Source organism: Ictidomys tridecemlineatus, chromosome 2 (genome assembly GCF_052094955.1).
Source record: "Ictidomys tridecemlineatus isolate mIctTri1 chromosome 2, mIctTri1.hap1, whole genome shotgun sequence".
NCBI lineage: Eukaryota > Metazoa > Chordata > Mammalia > Rodentia > Sciuridae > Ictidomys > Ictidomys tridecemlineatus.
In genome coordinates this window covers 209,308,999-209,325,702 of record NC_135478.1, presented here as the reverse complement: position 1 = coordinate 209,325,702, position 16,704 = coordinate 209,308,999, and the positions used below count along the sequence as shown (strand labels likewise).

The 16,704-nt window shown below is 51.5% G+C and overlaps 1 protein-coding gene and 1 long non-coding RNA gene across 20 annotated transcripts in view; one reads left to right on the top strand and one right to left on the bottom strand.

The window, feature by feature from the left end:
- Positions 1 to 8,835, top strand: part of Plxna4 (plexin A4) — a 430,466-nt gene extending 421,631 nt beyond the window's left edge. The window contains exon 32 of the mRNA XM_005331088.5: positions 1,917 to 8,835. Coding sequence (XP_005331145.2) covers positions 1,917 to 2,012 — 96 coding nt within the window. The 3' untranslated portion in view covers positions 2,013 to 8,835. The remainder of the gene's footprint in view (positions 1 to 1,916) is intronic.
- The window catches only part of LOC110598729 (uncharacterized), a 116,339-nt gene that overhangs the window by 12,607 nt on the left and 87,028 nt on the right, over positions 1 to 16,704 (bottom strand). For 11 of the 19 annotated variants that reach the window (XR_013435384.1, XR_013435391.1, XR_013435377.1 and 8 more), the window contains 6 exons: positions 11,483 to 11,597; positions 11,114 to 11,204; positions 9,318 to 11,015; positions 8,501 to 9,169; positions 6,576 to 6,692; positions 4,704 to 5,061 (listed from right to left, as the gene is read on the bottom strand). This is a non-coding gene — a long non-coding RNA (uncharacterized LOC110598729). Of the gene's footprint in view, positions 1 to 4,703; positions 5,062 to 6,575; positions 8,082 to 8,500; positions 9,170 to 9,317; positions 11,016 to 11,113; positions 11,205 to 11,482; positions 11,598 to 16,704 lie in introns of all 19 variants that reach the window. The other 8 variants (XR_013435387.1, XR_005736400.2, XR_013435379.1 and 5 more) reach the window with 6 other exon arrangements.

The following is a 16,704-nucleotide window of genomic DNA, read 5'->3' as shown; positions in this document are numbered from 1 at the left end:
ATTTATTCTTATTTTCTTCTCAATATTCCTCTTATTTTCCCCATTTCTCTAATTCTTTTTTGAATAGCACCTTCCCACTCCCATGGACAGTCCATAGGGTATGGTAGAGTTTTGTAGAGAACAGAACAGACTAGAAACAGAATAGAATATGGTGGAATAGAAGGAATGGAATGGAATAGAACAGTAGCAACTGAACAGAAGTAGAATAGAATGGGAGAGAAGAGAAAGGAATTGAACAGAATGAGAAAGGGAAGTGACCCAAACCAGCAGACAGGGGCAGGATGGAATGGAACGGAAGGCGCTTTCAGTTGGGTTCCCTTGTTGGAAATCTCCAGCTGGGATAGTCATCACCATAGATTCTGCCTTCTTTCTGGTCAGTATAAAGGTCCTATTGGCTACGCAGGTGTAGACCAAGTGGATTGGAATCCAGATTCCCTGCATTGGAGCACAGCATAACTGTGGAAGATCAAAACAAGACTGGAGGCCAGCACTCCAGGGTCTCTCCTTCCTCACAGTCTTGTCACTCAGAGAGGGTCCAGGAGAGTCTAGGAAACCCCGGCAGGCCTGGGGCCTGGTGTCCTAGAGGTCATGAGCAGTACAGTCTGTGAACCTCAAGGCAAAGAAGAAACAGCAGAGCCTCTTAGGGGATAGACCCTGGAAACCAGTCCACAGGAGAGAGTTTCCCCCTCCTGTGGCAAAGCATGAGAGTCAGGACGGTGTGTGATACATCTGAGTAAGTGTGCAACTCCCTCATCTTGACCAGGACTGTCCCTTCATCTGCCAGTACACTTGTCTTGGTGTCAAAATGTCCTGTCTTTATGAAATGATGGCAGTTGTTGGCCAGCTCACAAGTAGACTCTTGCACAGTCTCCATTAAAAAGTATCAGCTGGCATAAGATCCAAAGTTCTGGGAGCCTCCCTGGAGCTAGAATCCTCCTTTGTCCTCCTTCTCCTCCTTGTCCCTTCCCCTCGGGTCCCCAGCCACCATGCGTACAGCCCAGGTGCCTCCCGTGGAGCAGGTAGACTGCCTCTCGTGGAGCAGGACTGCTCAGAGCATTCCCAGTGTGCCTGATTTTATCCTCTGCGCTGGAGCAGACCAGGGATGGATGAGTAGTCCCTACGTTTTGCCAGTAAGGAAGGGGATTCATTCAGAAAAATCACCTTTTGCCCCAGATCATCCAGCTGGAGACTGGCAGAGCCGTTCCTCAATCCTGCATCCCCTGAGTCTAAGTGGAATCCTGACGGACTGTCCCCAGGCACCACAACCACTGTCCCTGTCCTCTAACAACCACCTGACCCCAGGAAAGGCTTGGGCAGACCTGATCCATTAGGTGCTAATGGCCAGGAAAGCTTACAGCCTCACACTTGCAGGGATATTTGTTTCTTAACAGGCAGAGTTAAGCCAAGTAATTTTCAAAATGTGGACATCCAGCCTCAGGCAGCTGATGGGGAAGATTCTCCTTTTTAAGAAGGAGGGATGAAATCACATTTCTGTGAAATCCCATTCCCGCTGGACATGGAGCACACACTTCCCATCAGACACGGAGCTCTCTGCTGTGAACTTGTTGTGACCAGGGCCCCTGGCCCTGGGCATCTTCAACAGAGCGTCTGCCTTCTGTCGGCTGCCTCTCATGAACAATGGAAGGCACACAGTTGTGCAGACATGACAATGTGTGTGTTGGCATCCTGGGCTCCTGGGCCTGTGGGCGCCCACATGCTGTGTCCTGTGTCCAGGTGCCTCCTGTGCCTCCCTACCTGTGCTACCCAGGCTGCCACTTACCTAGCAGTGTCGTGTGTGCATCTGCGAGTACACAACTTCCCACCCTTATGACCATGTCCGCTGGTCTGTGTATGCCCCGAGAACACACAGGTGTGCACCTCATCTAGTAACCCCTCCGTTCTTGTCCCTTTCACAGATCCTTGGACCTCTGGACCATGATGACCAGTGTGGCAAACAGAAATTGGCCTACAAACTAGAACAAGTCATAACCCTCATGAGCTTAGACAGCTGAGAACCGTCCTTCCAGGGCAGCCCTGGAGGGAGGGACACACCAAGCCGTGCCTCAGTCTAGATTTCATCTTTACCAAGTGCAAGTTCCGACTGGCATCAGCAGCATCCCCTGAGCAGCGCTGTCTCCCCGGCCCCTGCCCTCTCTGCCTCTCTCTGCCTCTCCCTCCTTCCTGGATCCCTTCTCGTTCGGTTGCTCTGCCAACACGCTTGGACCAAGCCGCCAACCCTGAGCCAGGGGTGGCCAGGCCCACAGTGAGGGACCTGTCCAGAAGATATCAGAGTGGGGCTCTCTTTCCAGCTGCTCCTGACTTCATGCAGCCGCAGCCGCCACAGGGCCCAAATGTGGATGAGGAGCTGTGGACAGAGGATGTTTCTATGCTGCTACTTCACCTTCCGCTTGAGAGCCCCGGCTTTGGTCCTGAAGTTGGCCTGGGGAAGAGGCAGTGGGCTCAGTATTGTCCTCACGGAAGATGTCACGTGGCTCGCCCTTCCCACAGTCCATCTGCAAGAGGTCAGTCGGGGTGCTTCGCGACTGTGAGAAGATAGGCCTCACCTCCTCCATGTGGCTGGAGCGGGGAACATGTGGGGGCTGCCTCCCACCTGTTGGGTCGATGCCAGAGGCCTCCTGTCCCTTTCCAATCTCCATGAAGCCCTTCCAAGTGTCCATGTGGACCTGCCTGCCCAGCCTCCTCCCCTGCCTGGGGCAAGCCAGGCAGGAGAAAGAATAGCACTTACATTCCACCACGGAGACGCTCCTAACCTTCAGATCTGGCTCCTAGCAGCAGGAATGTCATGTGGAGGGGGAGAAAAGAGAGTGGCATCCACCATGGGAGCAGCATCTGTTGTTCTCCATTCATCCCCAAATTCCAATGTGTCACCGCCATCGTCATAGGTCTAGTCCATGGCCAGAGCCTTAAGTGCTGTCTAGAGAAGGCATCTCCACCCTCCTTGGTCACCCTTCATCAAGGGTCAGCGTGAAATGCAGCGTGCATCCAGGAGATTCTACCTCCAGCCGTCTCCAAGGCTCCATCCCCACCATCCTTGAGAACTCCATAGAAGGCCAGGGCGGACAGTCCTGTACCTGTCCCCCCTGCAGAATCTGGTGCCATTGCTATGCAGATGACTTTGTCACTGGGCTGTCCAGACCTCCTTGGGAATCATTTCATAACCATCTCAGCTGTGTCTTCAGACGTACTCCTTCCTGACCCCTTCAGCAGTCCTCACGGGACTGCCCCAGCACAACCTCACCATGACCACCACCCACCGTGGTCCCAGCTTGTTGTGTCTGGGAGGGACTGGAAAATGAAGCTAAGGGACCTGAATGGAAATGGAAGGAGGGACATGGAACTGACCACAGCCTTGGCATCCATCTCTCCACTCATCCTTGCATCTATGGATACCCCATTTTAGCCAGTCAGGCAAATGTGTGCTCAGAAATGTGTACTAGGTAAGCGGAGGCCATGGCGAGAAGTATTCCAGTGGTGGGTCCTGGGAGCTTATCATCTTGAAGGGACCTCCGGTGCTGTGTGGTCCAGTCTCCACCCTAGGCAGGAATCTCTTCTGGAGCTCTAGTTGTCGGCCATTCTGGGCGACCAGGAGAAGCATCATGGCAGGTGGTGTTGATAAGGATCCCACCGTCACTCTCTAAGCACCAGATGTCCTTCCTCGTCATCCATCAAAGTGAGGAAGGAGCCACATCATTTCCAGCCGAGTCCATGCAGCATCCTGCGCTTGAAGTCCCTTCGCCCCTTTGGATATGAATAAATGCGCGTGTGCGAGCGCACGTGCTCGCTCGCTCGTGTGTCTGCCCCAGGAGTAGGCACAGCGCTCCGGGAGATTTCTTGTCCTATGTAGGAGGATGTTGACGTGTTTTGCTTCTCTGTCCCCTTGCTCATCCGTTCATCCTGCAGCTTCGGGACATTTCAACACTTGCTTTCTGTGCTGAGTGCTAGTGGGTGGGGAGGGGAGGGGACCTGTCCATAGGCGATCAGGGTGGTCACCTGCCAAGGCCTGGACTTTGGTGACCCAGAGTAGGGCATCTCACGGCATTTCAGAGGACATATGGAAAAAGACACAAGCCACCTAACAAACGGGAAGAGGAGAATGGAAGAAAAAGATGCATTTGAAAGGAAAAATAAATAACCAAAGGTTTTGGTACATGGCCAGGTGGGAAGTGAGGAATTTTCTTGATCATTTTATTTCCTCCCAAGAAGTCATGGGACCTGACAGGCCAGAAAGGGTGCATGTGGGAGGCAGGCTGAGGAGGCAGCTCAGCCACCGAAATGTTTTTGCACATACGAGAGGTTGGGAGGAGAGAGACACAAACCTATTTAACACAGATTTACTGGATGGAAGCTATGGGTGTGTGTGTGTGCGTGTGTGTGTGCGTGTGTGTATATGGATACATTTTGATTTATTTTTTAAGTTTTGCACAGTTAGAGGAAATATGTGAACAAGTAGAAAAAAAAAGACTGTTATGGTTTTGCTGAAGCTTTTATTTTTTACCTGATGATTATTATTGTTGTTATTACGTTGTCGGTACAGGACACCCCCACCCGCTTGTTTTTGTTATAAGCAAACCTTCGAACACCTCAGAGAAACCTAAATTTCAGGAAGAAAGCGGAGAGGAGGACAGACCAGGGTCCTGTCTTTCCTCGCTTCTCCCTGGACAGGGCTTTGGGGAAGATGTTACCTTCATTTACGGCGTGGGTGGTGTCTGGTGCTTCATTCACTCACGGTCTCCATGGCCTGTTGGGGATGAGAAATTGGGTGGTCTCCCAGAGCCATGACCCATCTTGCCCATAAAGAGTCTTCTTTCCTTTGTTTTCTGTTTCTTCTGTTTGGCTTCTTGGTGCCAGAGTGAGAGGTGCAACAGCAGAGAGATAGGATATGGTCCAAAAGCTGTTCTTTTCCCTCTAGCTCCTCCTGGAAGGTCAGACACCCAGAGAGCTGGCCAGCTGGGCACAGGGGTTCCCAGAGTGAGTGGCCCTGTGGGACAGGTGTCCTGGTGGCCTCCCACCGCGTCACCGTCCATCTGCAGGGTTGCAGTTCTGTAGAAGGAGGAACCAGGGGAGCAAGGCAATCTCCTGAGCTCCCCTCCACTCACCCCTTCACCGCCCTTGAGACCACAGGGTGAAAATACCCCAGCCAGGCGGAGAGGCTGAATGTCGGGGGCGAGGGGCTGATGTCAGGGAGGGATGTGGGGCAGGGGAGCTCCGTGGGGTCCTGGATGTGAAAGAGTGGGTGGAGGAGGTGGAGAAAGATAGCTGTGAGAGCTTCTCCCTTCTCCTGGGGCACACTGTCTCCAGGCGTGGACTTGGGCCCTTGGTCCTTCCCTGTCAGGAGAGTCCCTGACATTTGTTGGCCACTGCAGATAGTGCATGAGGTGAAATCAGCGATGCGTCAGTCACTTCCTCAGGAAAATACTTTCTTGCCTTCTTCTTTCAATAGGGTCTTAAGTTTGGGGACGGAGAATAACCCCAGTGTCCCCCAGGCCAAGGTACGTTATAACCCGGGTAACACAGCCAGCCAGAGGAGCCCCCGGCAACTCCCACCTAAGCTAGGGTGCCTCTGGGGGTGGGCTCAGGGTGCTTGAGTGGGGCCACATCCAGGAAGAGAAGCCCTTTCAATAAATCCCAAAGTCTGAGGCAGACTGTCCAGGACTGTCCCCGGGCAGAGGCGGGAGCTGCTGATGGGTTATTTCTCTCGCCCTTGTCCCCGCAAGCCCAGCTCCACTCTCAGCCAGGGGTTAAGGACATCCTCTCCCAGTCTCCAGGGTCCCTGGTGCTCACCTGCCCCCTTGCATGCCTGGCTGCTGACCAGGCCCCTCCCCTGGTAGCAAGTATCCTCCCTGTCCCTGTTTGTCCCTCCTGTGTACATGGAGTCACGGCCCCAAGGCTCTCTGTCCATTGCAGGACAGGAGCAGATCAGCCCTCACAGGTCTGTCCTCTGAGACGGCCTCAGCCCCAGCTCACCCCCAAAACTGCCTCCCTGAGTGATGGGGCTCCCCCCTCAGTGAGGCCCCTCTCAGAGGAGCCACAGTCAATGATGTCCCAAATGACCTCCACTCTGAGAGGCCAGCCTCTGGCGCTTCTTGAGGGTCCTGGGTGGTGTTGTGACCCCTCCTGGTTTAAACGCCTCTCCGTTGGCTCTGAAAAGGGGAAGCCCATTTCCAGCTGTCTTCTTTCCCAAGACGCAGGGGACACTGCCTTTGACGGCACAGGAGGCCCACCAAGGGTCTAGCCGGGTGAAGCCAGAACTGCTACCACCAAGAAGTACCATTTCCTCCTCCTCCCAGCCAGCCAGGAGTAGGGAGGATGCTGTAGGAGGCTCTGTTCAGCAGAAGGCCTAGAGATGGGCCTCCTCCCCGCCCAGGAACAGCACCCTGGCGGGCAGTCTGAGCAGGTCCCCGAGGGCTTCTGAGGGGCATTTGTGGAGTGAGTTACCTCCCAGGACCACCCTGGCCAGGAGGAGGCCACCCAGCTAGCCCACTGTCCTGACTCCTCCCTGACCTTCTGTCCTGTTCCTCCCAGTCCCTCAGGACAGGTGACCCAGGGACCCTTACCTGTTCCTTTTGGAGAAGCTGTGGACTGTTTATTTGGAGTCCTGTAGTTGGTTGATTGTGTATTTTAAGTGTTTGAGAGTTAGAAGGAGGCCCAGTGTCAATGCCAAGTCCAAATTCCTGGGGGTGGAAGAAGGACACACACAACTCCACCTGTGACTTCCAAGAGGATGAGGAGCGCCCCGGGGTCAGGGGCAGCCTCCCCTATGATTAGAGAAAGGGCCAGGAAGTCCCCCGCTGTGGACGTGCCAGGGGAAGCGCTCTCCATGGCTGCTAACACTCTCCCTGCTTCCCCTGCACTTTTGATGGACAGAGTCGCGATGCCGCCCCTTCTCCACCCGCCTCCTGCCACCTCACCCCAAGGCACCCTGCATGTAGCAAATAGAGCCTTATTTTACAAGTGGGCAGCTGAGGTACAGCCAGGTGACAGTGAAGAGGCAGTTCCTGAGAGAGGCTGGGGTCCCCAGAGCTTCTTTCACGGTGCTCCAAGGGTGGCAAAGCCCTTGTTGGGACATGAAATGACCACTCCTTCCAATGAGGAAGTAGTTGCTACAGGAAAAGGTTCAGACATTAGCAGAGACTTAAAAAAAAAAATTACTACAAAGCATTGCTCCCCAATAAAACGACTTTTTTGTTAGGGGCGTGTCCAAATTTTTGAATTATATGGGATTTTTTGGTTGTAAAAGTAATACATACTCATTAGAGCCCCCATTAAATTTTTTGAGTAGACGGATGACTACCAGAAAGTAAAGTCAAACAAATTCCATAACAAAAAGAACTTTCTGGAAAAAAAAAAAAAAAGAACTTTCTGTTCATATTGGCAGAGAGAGAGAGAGGCAGTCCTGGTGAGCAGGGGTCCTTGGTTGGAGAGTCTCCCCTGGCCTCCATCCCCTCCTTCTTAGACGTCTGTCTGGTCCTGGCTCTCCAAGGGGCCCCCAGAATTTTCTATACTTTCTTATCAGCATCCCTCAAACTGCAGGGAGCACCCTGCTTGGGGGACCCTAGTTCTTCCTCCCTAAGAATGCAAAAGCAAATCGACCTTGGCCATGCAGCACCTCCCTCTGGTTCTTTAGTTAGTAACTTTGAACTTATGACTCAAGCACATTGTGGAAGGGTTCCTTGTGAGAGTAGAATTCACAGCAGAGGATACAGTCAAAGAACAACCCCAAGGACACGTGAGGAACCCAGACCACTTTACCCAGCGAGACCGAGAGCGCTTCCGTGTGCAGAAGTCGGCCCAGGCCCGAGATGGGCTCCGACGTCCTCGTCTGTCCTTCCCGCCCCCTTCCCTGATGTTCCTGTCAGCTTGTTAAACCTTCCGTTCTTTACAGAGAAAAGCTAGTTTACCTCAAAGAATCTTGTTTCCGCTTGGAAACCAACATGGTCATGTTTTAGAGAGGACGCCCCTCCCCTCCACTGCGCCCTGTCTGGGCCTGTTGTCCTTGGGGCCTGGAAGTCTTGGCTTCATCTGGCTTCAGCTGCTCTGAGTGAGAACAAGGCCTCCAGGCCCTGAGAGGGGAGGGAGGGAGGGACTGGATGCGGCTGTCCCCCTCCCCATTTCAGAATGTAGGGACCAGCCTCTCTCGTCAAGCAGGGTCCTGCCAAGTTACCATAGCAACCAGCAACTCCAAGGTACCACCACAATGGCTCAGCAAGCCGAGGTATGAGGGGAGAGAAGGGGTACTGGCCTGATCAGGTGACCCAGAATTAAGCCCCCCAATGCCAAGGGGGAAGAGAAGAAGCAGGAATGGATTTACGGGTGGTTTCAGGAACTGGCAGAGGTCTTTGAGTCTCAGAGAGGCCACTGAAGGGGGTAGGGCAGGACACTTCTGTTCCAGTTCCCCCCTTCCAGCCACACCCCACTTCTGTTCCAAAATCAAGCTCCCACCTTGAACACTGATCTTTTGTTAGAACAAAGCAAAACAAACCTTTAGACAGCAGTGTTATGATGAGCCTCAAAGACAGGTGGATGAGATCCAGGTGAATGAAGAAGAGGGTCTTCTGGTTTGATTTTTAAAGAAGAGTATCCTAGTAAGATTAAGCAAGAAAAAAAAGATTTTAAAAAAAGTTTTTAAAAAAGAAAACCTATGCTATTTAAATTGGAGCCCAGTTGTAACTTGGTAAAGGCAAGCTTCTGTACCTTTGTTATAATTAATTGTATACCTGTGTATGTAAATATAAGGCATTCCTATTTTGCAGTTCAGAACAAAAAAAACTTATTTGTAATATAGAATAAAGTTTATTAAAAAATAATAAAAATTCAGTTTGAGATTTGGGTTCTTTGGGTGACGGGCCAGGAGGAGGCTGGGGAGAAGGTGGGTCCTACGTAGGTGGCAACCCCCTTCCGTCTCCAGCTACATCACATCTGAACTCCACCCCCAGAGAAGGACCCTTTTGCTGAAGCTCCATTGTGGGTGGCCAGCAGCCCGCTCGTGCCAGGTAGAGTGGTCAGGGGATGCGTCCCCATGGAGGCCACTTAGCCTCTGGATCCATCGTAACGCAGCCCTGCAGCCCTCGGCAGCCCATTGGAGCTGGCTCAGAGGGGACACCAGGGTTCCCATTCCTCCCTGCTTCACGCCTTCCTTGGCAAGCTGCACCTGAGTGTAGAGATTTTTTAGCATCACATTTTGATAGGGAGTAAAGACCTCGAACCCAGTGGGGCCCCTGGGGAAAGATGGGGAGAAAAATGGTCCAAAGGATGGAGGAGGGAAGAAGGCCTCGCCCCTGCCCGCTTCCCATGTCCACCTGTGGCCCATATTGTTTGGAGGTGGCAGATGCAGGGAAAGGGAAGCCAGAGTAGATGGCACAGCACAGAGGGGGCCTCGGCACAAGGACTCCTGTAGGCTCTCGTTCACGTTCCACTGGCCTCCTTGAGCAGATCCATTCACCTCCAGGCCCTAGGTGTGCAGGTAGACAAGGCAGAACAGGTGAGCTCCATGAAAGGCCAATGATCTTATCAGTCGGAATAAAACTAGGGCAGAAAGAGGGAAGGGGAAGGTAAAGAAGGAAAGGAAGAAGTTAGGAAAGACAAGTGCATAGGAGATGTAAGGGGGAACCTGGTGGCACCCAGCTGTTGATAACATTTTAGGCAAATTCTTCCCTTCCCTGTCTCCCTGCTGCTCCCAGCCCCAACCCCCAGGTCCCTCCAGCCTTCAAAGTAGGACCCTCACTGGCATGAACAGAGATGTCCACCAGGGATGGGCCTCTAGGGAAAAAAGTCCCAGAGAAAAGGGTCAGGAAGTGACCTGATGAGAGTGTCCAATGGGTGTTCCACCCTGGCTTGGCCTCTTAGCACCATCTTACCTCCAGAAGAGAGTCTTCTGGAATATGATGAGCTGCTAAGGAGGAGGACCCATGAGATGAGGAGCAGCAGCCTCTGGCAGACACAGTACAGTGGAGGGACCCAGGAACACCTGGGGACAACCATGGGGACAACCCTGGGAACAGAGGGAGACAGCTACGGGGGAAATGAATTGGCCTCAAGACCAACAGAATGGGTTGAAATCAACCAGACTACAGCAAACTCACAAGTAGAATTCAGTTTGTGACCACGAAGGGATGCCCTTCCCTTCTAAGTGAAGGAGCAGGCTGGATGGGGACAGTGATCTCACTCTGAAGGTTCAGCTCAAGATTCCACACATGACTAAGTTCTTGCCATGTCCTCAGACACACTTACCCATATGATCTCATCCTTCATCAGAATCAATCGCCATGACCTTGAGAAGACTCCCCTCTCTGTGCTTTGGTTTCCTTATTTCAAAATGAGGATAATTCTAACTGCACCCTAAAGCCCAGGCAATCAGGCAGGCCAATTTAGACAGAGTGGAAAAGACCTGGTGCACTGTGAAATAAAATGCCGCATGCATGCAGTAGTTTATTAGTCATAAAAACGATACTGTACAAACAAGAGCAGATTCGTCCTGGATCCTCAATGACAAATTTAGAATGGATCGACTTACTGCAAAGAAAGCAAACATCTAACACCTTATGAAATGTGTATATTTTTTTTAGGTTGTTAGACTAAGATTCTTAAAGGCAGAGACCAAAGCTACATTGAATTTCCTACCTCAGCTTAGCACAGCATCCAGCACAGAAAGATGCTCAGGAAACCAACCGTAAGGAAACAAAGGGAGAGGGTTCTGAGCTCCAAGCCAAAGTCGCAGCATTACCAGTCCCCACTACTCTGAGAGAAGCCATATTTGCCTTCTAGGGATGAATGCAACCTAAGTCCTTGTAAAAACTACCTACAGTTTTCTGTGCACTTTGATTTTGATCAATGATCACTTTGTCAGGAAAGCTGAGAAGTCATCATCAGTAATACGGCCCATGTTCTCAACCTAGGTCCTTACTCAATATGGCAGCCAGATTTGGAGGCCATGGTTGTCAGCTTCCTGTGATGTCTACAAAGATGCTGGTGATTCTAGAAAAGGTCTGATGATCCTTCTAAGATACAAAGAAGAGGAACTCATGCCCCACCCCCAACCACACCACACACACACACACACACACACACACACACACACAGAAGGGGCTCTTCTTACCTCTGTTCCGGATGTAGGCCAACCAGTACCCCATCTATCTTCCACGTTCTTCGATTGTTCCCCAGTTCAGCCACAAAATAGTGACAGATCCCTAGGGAAGCATGTTCAGTCCATTCAGCAGGAACACATTCCCCACCATAAGATACCTCCTGTTTCCTCCACCAAGAGGAGCGTAGATATGCCCGCACTGCCCCCGACCCCAGTACACGTCTCATTCTTTCCCCCACTTTGGTTTGCCTTCTGCTTTATGAATTCCCATGGACGACATAGAGTGGAGATGCACTGACTCAGAGCTGGGCCAGTAGCCCAACAGCGCACACTGCTAGGACTTCCATTTCTAGGATCAGTGCCCAGCCCTCTTTTTTGTACCCTGAATGTGCTGTCTACGCGGAGTAGAGGATGACCACGGCTGGTTCAGCTCCTGCCCTTTGATCTCCAGCTCTTCCTGGAGCAAGTCCATCTCTGAATCTTGGTTTTCTCTCCTCTGAAAAGATGAGGATAATAATGCCTTTCTCATAGAGTCGTTATAGAGACCCAACAAGGTAAAGATTGCAAAGCACTGGTGCACGTCCTAACACCTTTTGAGGTGGATGGTAGTATTTATGATGCCTAGAAACATGCTGGTGATTCTAGAAAAGGTCCAATGATCCAACAAGCTCAAGGAAAGACTTCCCCTAGCATCTCTCTAGTCCTACCTCATGGATAGGATCCAGCATATGGCGGTTGCCCTCAAAATGTATTTTTAAATGAATGAATGTAGTCAAGCAGGTAAAGAGCTTCTCAGCATCTCAAGCCTACACTGCAAATATGGGTAGAACGCAGCTTCTAATAATGAAGCATAGAAAGGGACAGCTCAAAATTATAGGTGCCCAAGTTCCCTCCCAAAGCAGTGTCTGGGACAAGAACTTTTGAGCAGGTGGAACAGGAGTGGAGACCGACTCATTCAAGCCTCCTGACCCAAACGGCTGGGACCCTACTCCCCCGGGGCCTCTGGGAACTAGAGAATGCACCTTGGGATGTGTCCACTGGCTCCATTCCCTATTGTCAAAGACTGCCCAGAGGGCCCTTCGGCCTCTTTGTTGGGATAGCTGAGTGGCTCCCTCAGGTTCCCCAAAATGATAGATGAGAGGAGCCCTCGGGAAGAAGTCAAGGGAAACACAGTGTCCCCGAAGCAGATGATGTCTCAACACACATGCAAGCCCCCTGGTTGCTTTGGCAACCGCTGGGATAGAAAGGCAGTTCAAGAAGAGACGAGGTGAGAAGCAAGGGAGTCTGCAACACAATACACAACTCTGCACAGTCCCTAATTAAGTCTATGAAAGCAAGATGAAAGTCATTTAAAGTAGTATTTTCCTGATAAGAATCCACCCCCATTTTTCAATCTCTTCATTTTCCCATTATTTCCATCACTACGTACAGCTGCTGCTTTTTCTCCTCCTTTCCATCAGAGTGAACCAAGTTTTTATTCCACCTTGAGAGGACTGAGATAAGTAAGGAAATCAAAGGGACACGCATCACACTGTGGGTGAGGGCTGAACAAACCCCCTGGGTCTGCAGCTCATCAAACGCACAGAAGACCTGGAGAGGTACCTCCCGGCACCTCCCGCCTTCCTGTGCTCACTACACAAGTAGCACCTTCTCCTGCAGGGTTACAGCCTCTGGTCACCTGTAATGCACCGCCTGGAACTTTATTTTAGCAGAATCAAACTAACAGCAAACAGTCTGATATATGACAATGTTATCCCTAATAATTTCACTCTTTTATGTCCTGTCTCCTCGACTCAGATGAGTTGTTAGAGTTGGGTCTTTCAGTTCTTCCATTCTGAACTCAATGTTGGATACACAATAATAAGATAAATGATTGGTGTTTCCTCTATTGTGCTGGACCACGAGACGGGGTCCTGAAGAAGAGCATCTAATGAAACTAAACTGATACTGAAGACGAGGTTTTCAAAATGATCTTTGTCTGCCATAGCCTGTCAACGGAACAAAATAGGTTCCTTAGGAAAATAGATAGTTGGGGGTAAAGAAGAGGCTGTAAATATTGGGTAGAATGGTGACATTGATTTCCAGTCCCCTATGATCAGGGTTCATGTCCTCCCAAACCCAAAGGACATTCTCCAAGGGAGGAGTTCAGCCTTAAAGCAATAACTCCAGTTCTACAAAAGGCAAGTGATAGAGCTACAGAGTTGGGAGGAGGACCCAGGTTTCTCTGATTCCAGAACTTATGCTTTTAATGATTGCATGGTATACAACAAACAAAATATGAATGAGTCTCAGCCTCTTTCCCTTTCTTTCTTTCTCTGTTTTTTTTTGTTTGTTTGTTTTGTGCTGGGTATTGAACCCAGGGCCTTGTGCCTGTGAGGCAAGCACTCTACCAACTGGGCTATATCCCCAGCCCCTCCCTTTCTCTCTCTGTGATGGATGCACTGATTCTCATCATACTATTGGAACTGCAAAGGACATCGCAGAAAATAAGAGCAAGAGCAGGCATTAGGTCATAAGCTAAAACAGAGTGAAGAATAGACCTTGAGGAGATTTATCCAGAAGAATGGGTAGGAACGGGTAGCCTTTTGGTGGGATGCGCCATGGTTACAGAAGGACCTGGGTTCAGATCTCCAATACTGCACTTAGCCGTTTACGTATAGCCTGAAACAGATGGGATCCCATCCTAGGCTTCCCTTCCTTCACTGGTGAAATGGAGATAATTGGTGAGGAACTTGTGGGGATTCCTGTGACATGGGCACAGAGCCTGGGACAGAGTAAGAGCACCTCCAGAGGAGCAGTGATTTTCGACCGTGCTGCACTAACTTGCACTGGAAACCTGCTTTCTGGGACCTTCTTTCTCCATGCTGAACACGACAGAGGCCATGGCTGGAGCCAGGGAAGGCGGAAGTATTGATAGCCATGCCCTCCTCTGTAGCAGGTTCATCTCCCCCCTGCGGGGAGGAACGTCATCGGAGCCAGCCCCCCCAGCAAACAGTCTGCCCTCGGGCTGAGGGTTCCTCTGAGGCCCAGTGAGTATTTGCTTCCTGCTGAGAAGCTGGTGGCCGCCATTTTGTAAGGCAGAGACTAGAGACAACTGACAGAGAGGAAGGCGGCGGCTTCATGCCACTGGCCCCATCCAGAGAGAGGGCCACAGTGCGGGATATGGCGGCCCCCACTGAACTCTGGGAACCCCCTGGAGCCCTTTCTGTCTGGTGTCTGGGCCTGTAGCTGGGCCTGCCTCTCCAGGGCAGTTCCTGGAGTTCACTCCGAAATGGCTCCACGGAGTCCCCGCTGCCAGCCCCTTTCCCCTTTCCTTCCCAGGGGGCATTGGGGCTCTGCCTGGGCCCCCACCACACAGGCCGCTGGTCACTGGCACCCTGATCAGCCTTCTCCAGTCCCTAACTCAGGGCTGATACCGGGCTGGAGCAAAGAGCAGGCCCCAGTGAGTTATGAGGCCGTGATTCCATCAAGGGCTTCTGGAGAGATCGTAAACTCATGTCCCAGGTCCCCCCAGTCCCCCGGCCCCTCTCTCCTCAGAATGATTTACAAGCCTATAATTCTGAGGCGGGACTGTTTCTGCTCTCACATAATCCAAATATTTTCATAAAGCAAACGTCACCCTTTCTCTTTGGCTTTCCAGTTGCCTCCCTCAGAACTAGCAAGTGGCAACAGCGTCCTCTAGTGGCCTGGTCCCACGGCGGGCCCCCGGGTGGGATAACCCTGTGCCTTGTGATAACCCTCTGCCCAGAGATGGTGTACGGAAACCCAGGGCAGGCCCCAAACCAAGCAGCATTCAGGGTCTCTCTGGGCATTCAGGGACATGCAGATGTGGACCGAGAGGGACTAGTAAAGCTTTGATCTCTGTGACTCTGTGTCATTCTGTTGACAAGCTTCTGCTGGGCCCCCACTTGAGTGGGGACCCTGCAGACCCTGTGAGTTGCATTGCCCAGACTAGTGTTCCTTCTGTGCCTGTCCCTGCCCTTCACATACTGAACATGACCCCTCCTGACCAACACTCCTTCCTGCAGCCAATGGGATGAACATAACATCCCCCGACATTATACTTCATATGCGCCCTTTCATAATCTGTCTCTCCCACTCAAATACAGACTCCGTGAAAGCCAGGATCTGCTCTAGTTAGGCTCTGCTGTATTATTAGGCCCTAAACAGAAAGGTTTGTTGAGTAAAGAAAGGTGGAAGGAACAAAGGAGCAAAGGCGTGACCAGGTAAGGCAGCTGGAGGGTCGGGAGCAATCTCAATAGACACAGAAGCCAACGACTGCCTGGGGACTTCCTAGCCCCAAACTGGAGCACGCAGGATGGCCGGGCTGCCATTTCCTCCTTATCCCCAGCACTGGGTGGCACGAGAAGGAGGGTGGAATTCTTAAAGCTGGCGCTGGGATAGGATCAGAGAGGGACCCAGGAGTGGGAACCCATCCTGCCAACTGTCCTGAGGGCCCCTGGCCATTCTGCTCCAGTGTCTTTCATGGGAAGTTCCCACGGTGATGTGCCGTCATTGGTGGCCCAAGAACCTCTGCCCCTTGGAAAGAGACAACGATTGATGACCCCAGCTGTGTAGAGTGCCGCCCCCCCCCCTCGTCCAGCCCAGACACCACCTAGGCCACCATTCTCCCTCCCTCCCCACCTTTCTGACTTCTTCCTGAGCCTGGCTTTTCCTTTTAAGATCTGCTCCTGTTCTTGTCGGTGGTGGCTGGTAACTATGGAAACTACAATTAGGCTGTTTTGCTCAATGTCTCTAAAAATTGCCAAGTGCAGGCAGCAGCAGCCCCTGACTTAGCAGAGACCCCGCCTGAGCTCTTCCGTATGTTCTCCTAGGACACACCCTTGGCGGGGCTGGGACAAGGCTCCTGATCCTGACAGTGAGGCAGGACCGGTTTCTCTTTTTAAAAATTTCTGATTCATTGCAGTCCAGTGTTTTTGAAACATATAATAAAAACAAATTAGGAAGGAAATGGAAGAGATGATACACAGCACAGAAGCCCCAATTTTTTAATGGGAAATTCAATAGACAGAAGATTATTCCTTCGATAGCTGTGTTTCTCGGATGCTAACTCTCAATTCCTGCACTATGTCATCACGGGTCAGCACCAGTGTGTACACAGGCTCTGGTCCACAGACCACACTCTGGATGTCTTTGTCCTGAAGCCCCAGGAAGAGAGTCGGGCCCCACCCCACCTCCAGGCACCCCAGGCAAGCCTGCTGACCTTTGTCCAGCTTGAGCCTGTACCCAAACATGTGCCAGGGTAGAAGGTACGGTTTCTCTGGGGACCACTGACAATCCAAGGAAAGGTCTGCACTTGACCTTGAGCAAATGTGTGTGAGGGAAACAGCCACAGGATCCTGATCACGTGCTTCCCAATAGCCAGGCATCTTCGTAGAGTCTCCTGGCACAGGCTAGGGGTCACCAGAAGGGATCTCATGGAGTTTGCCTGATAATCCACCCGCTACCCAAGATTTGCCTGATAATCCACCACTTTCTCCGTGCATTCTGCTAGAACAGAGATTACTGTTTCCACGACATTCATCATTTATTTTCTGCCTGACCTCTGAGCCCCTTCCCATTTTATAAAACCAAGGCATACT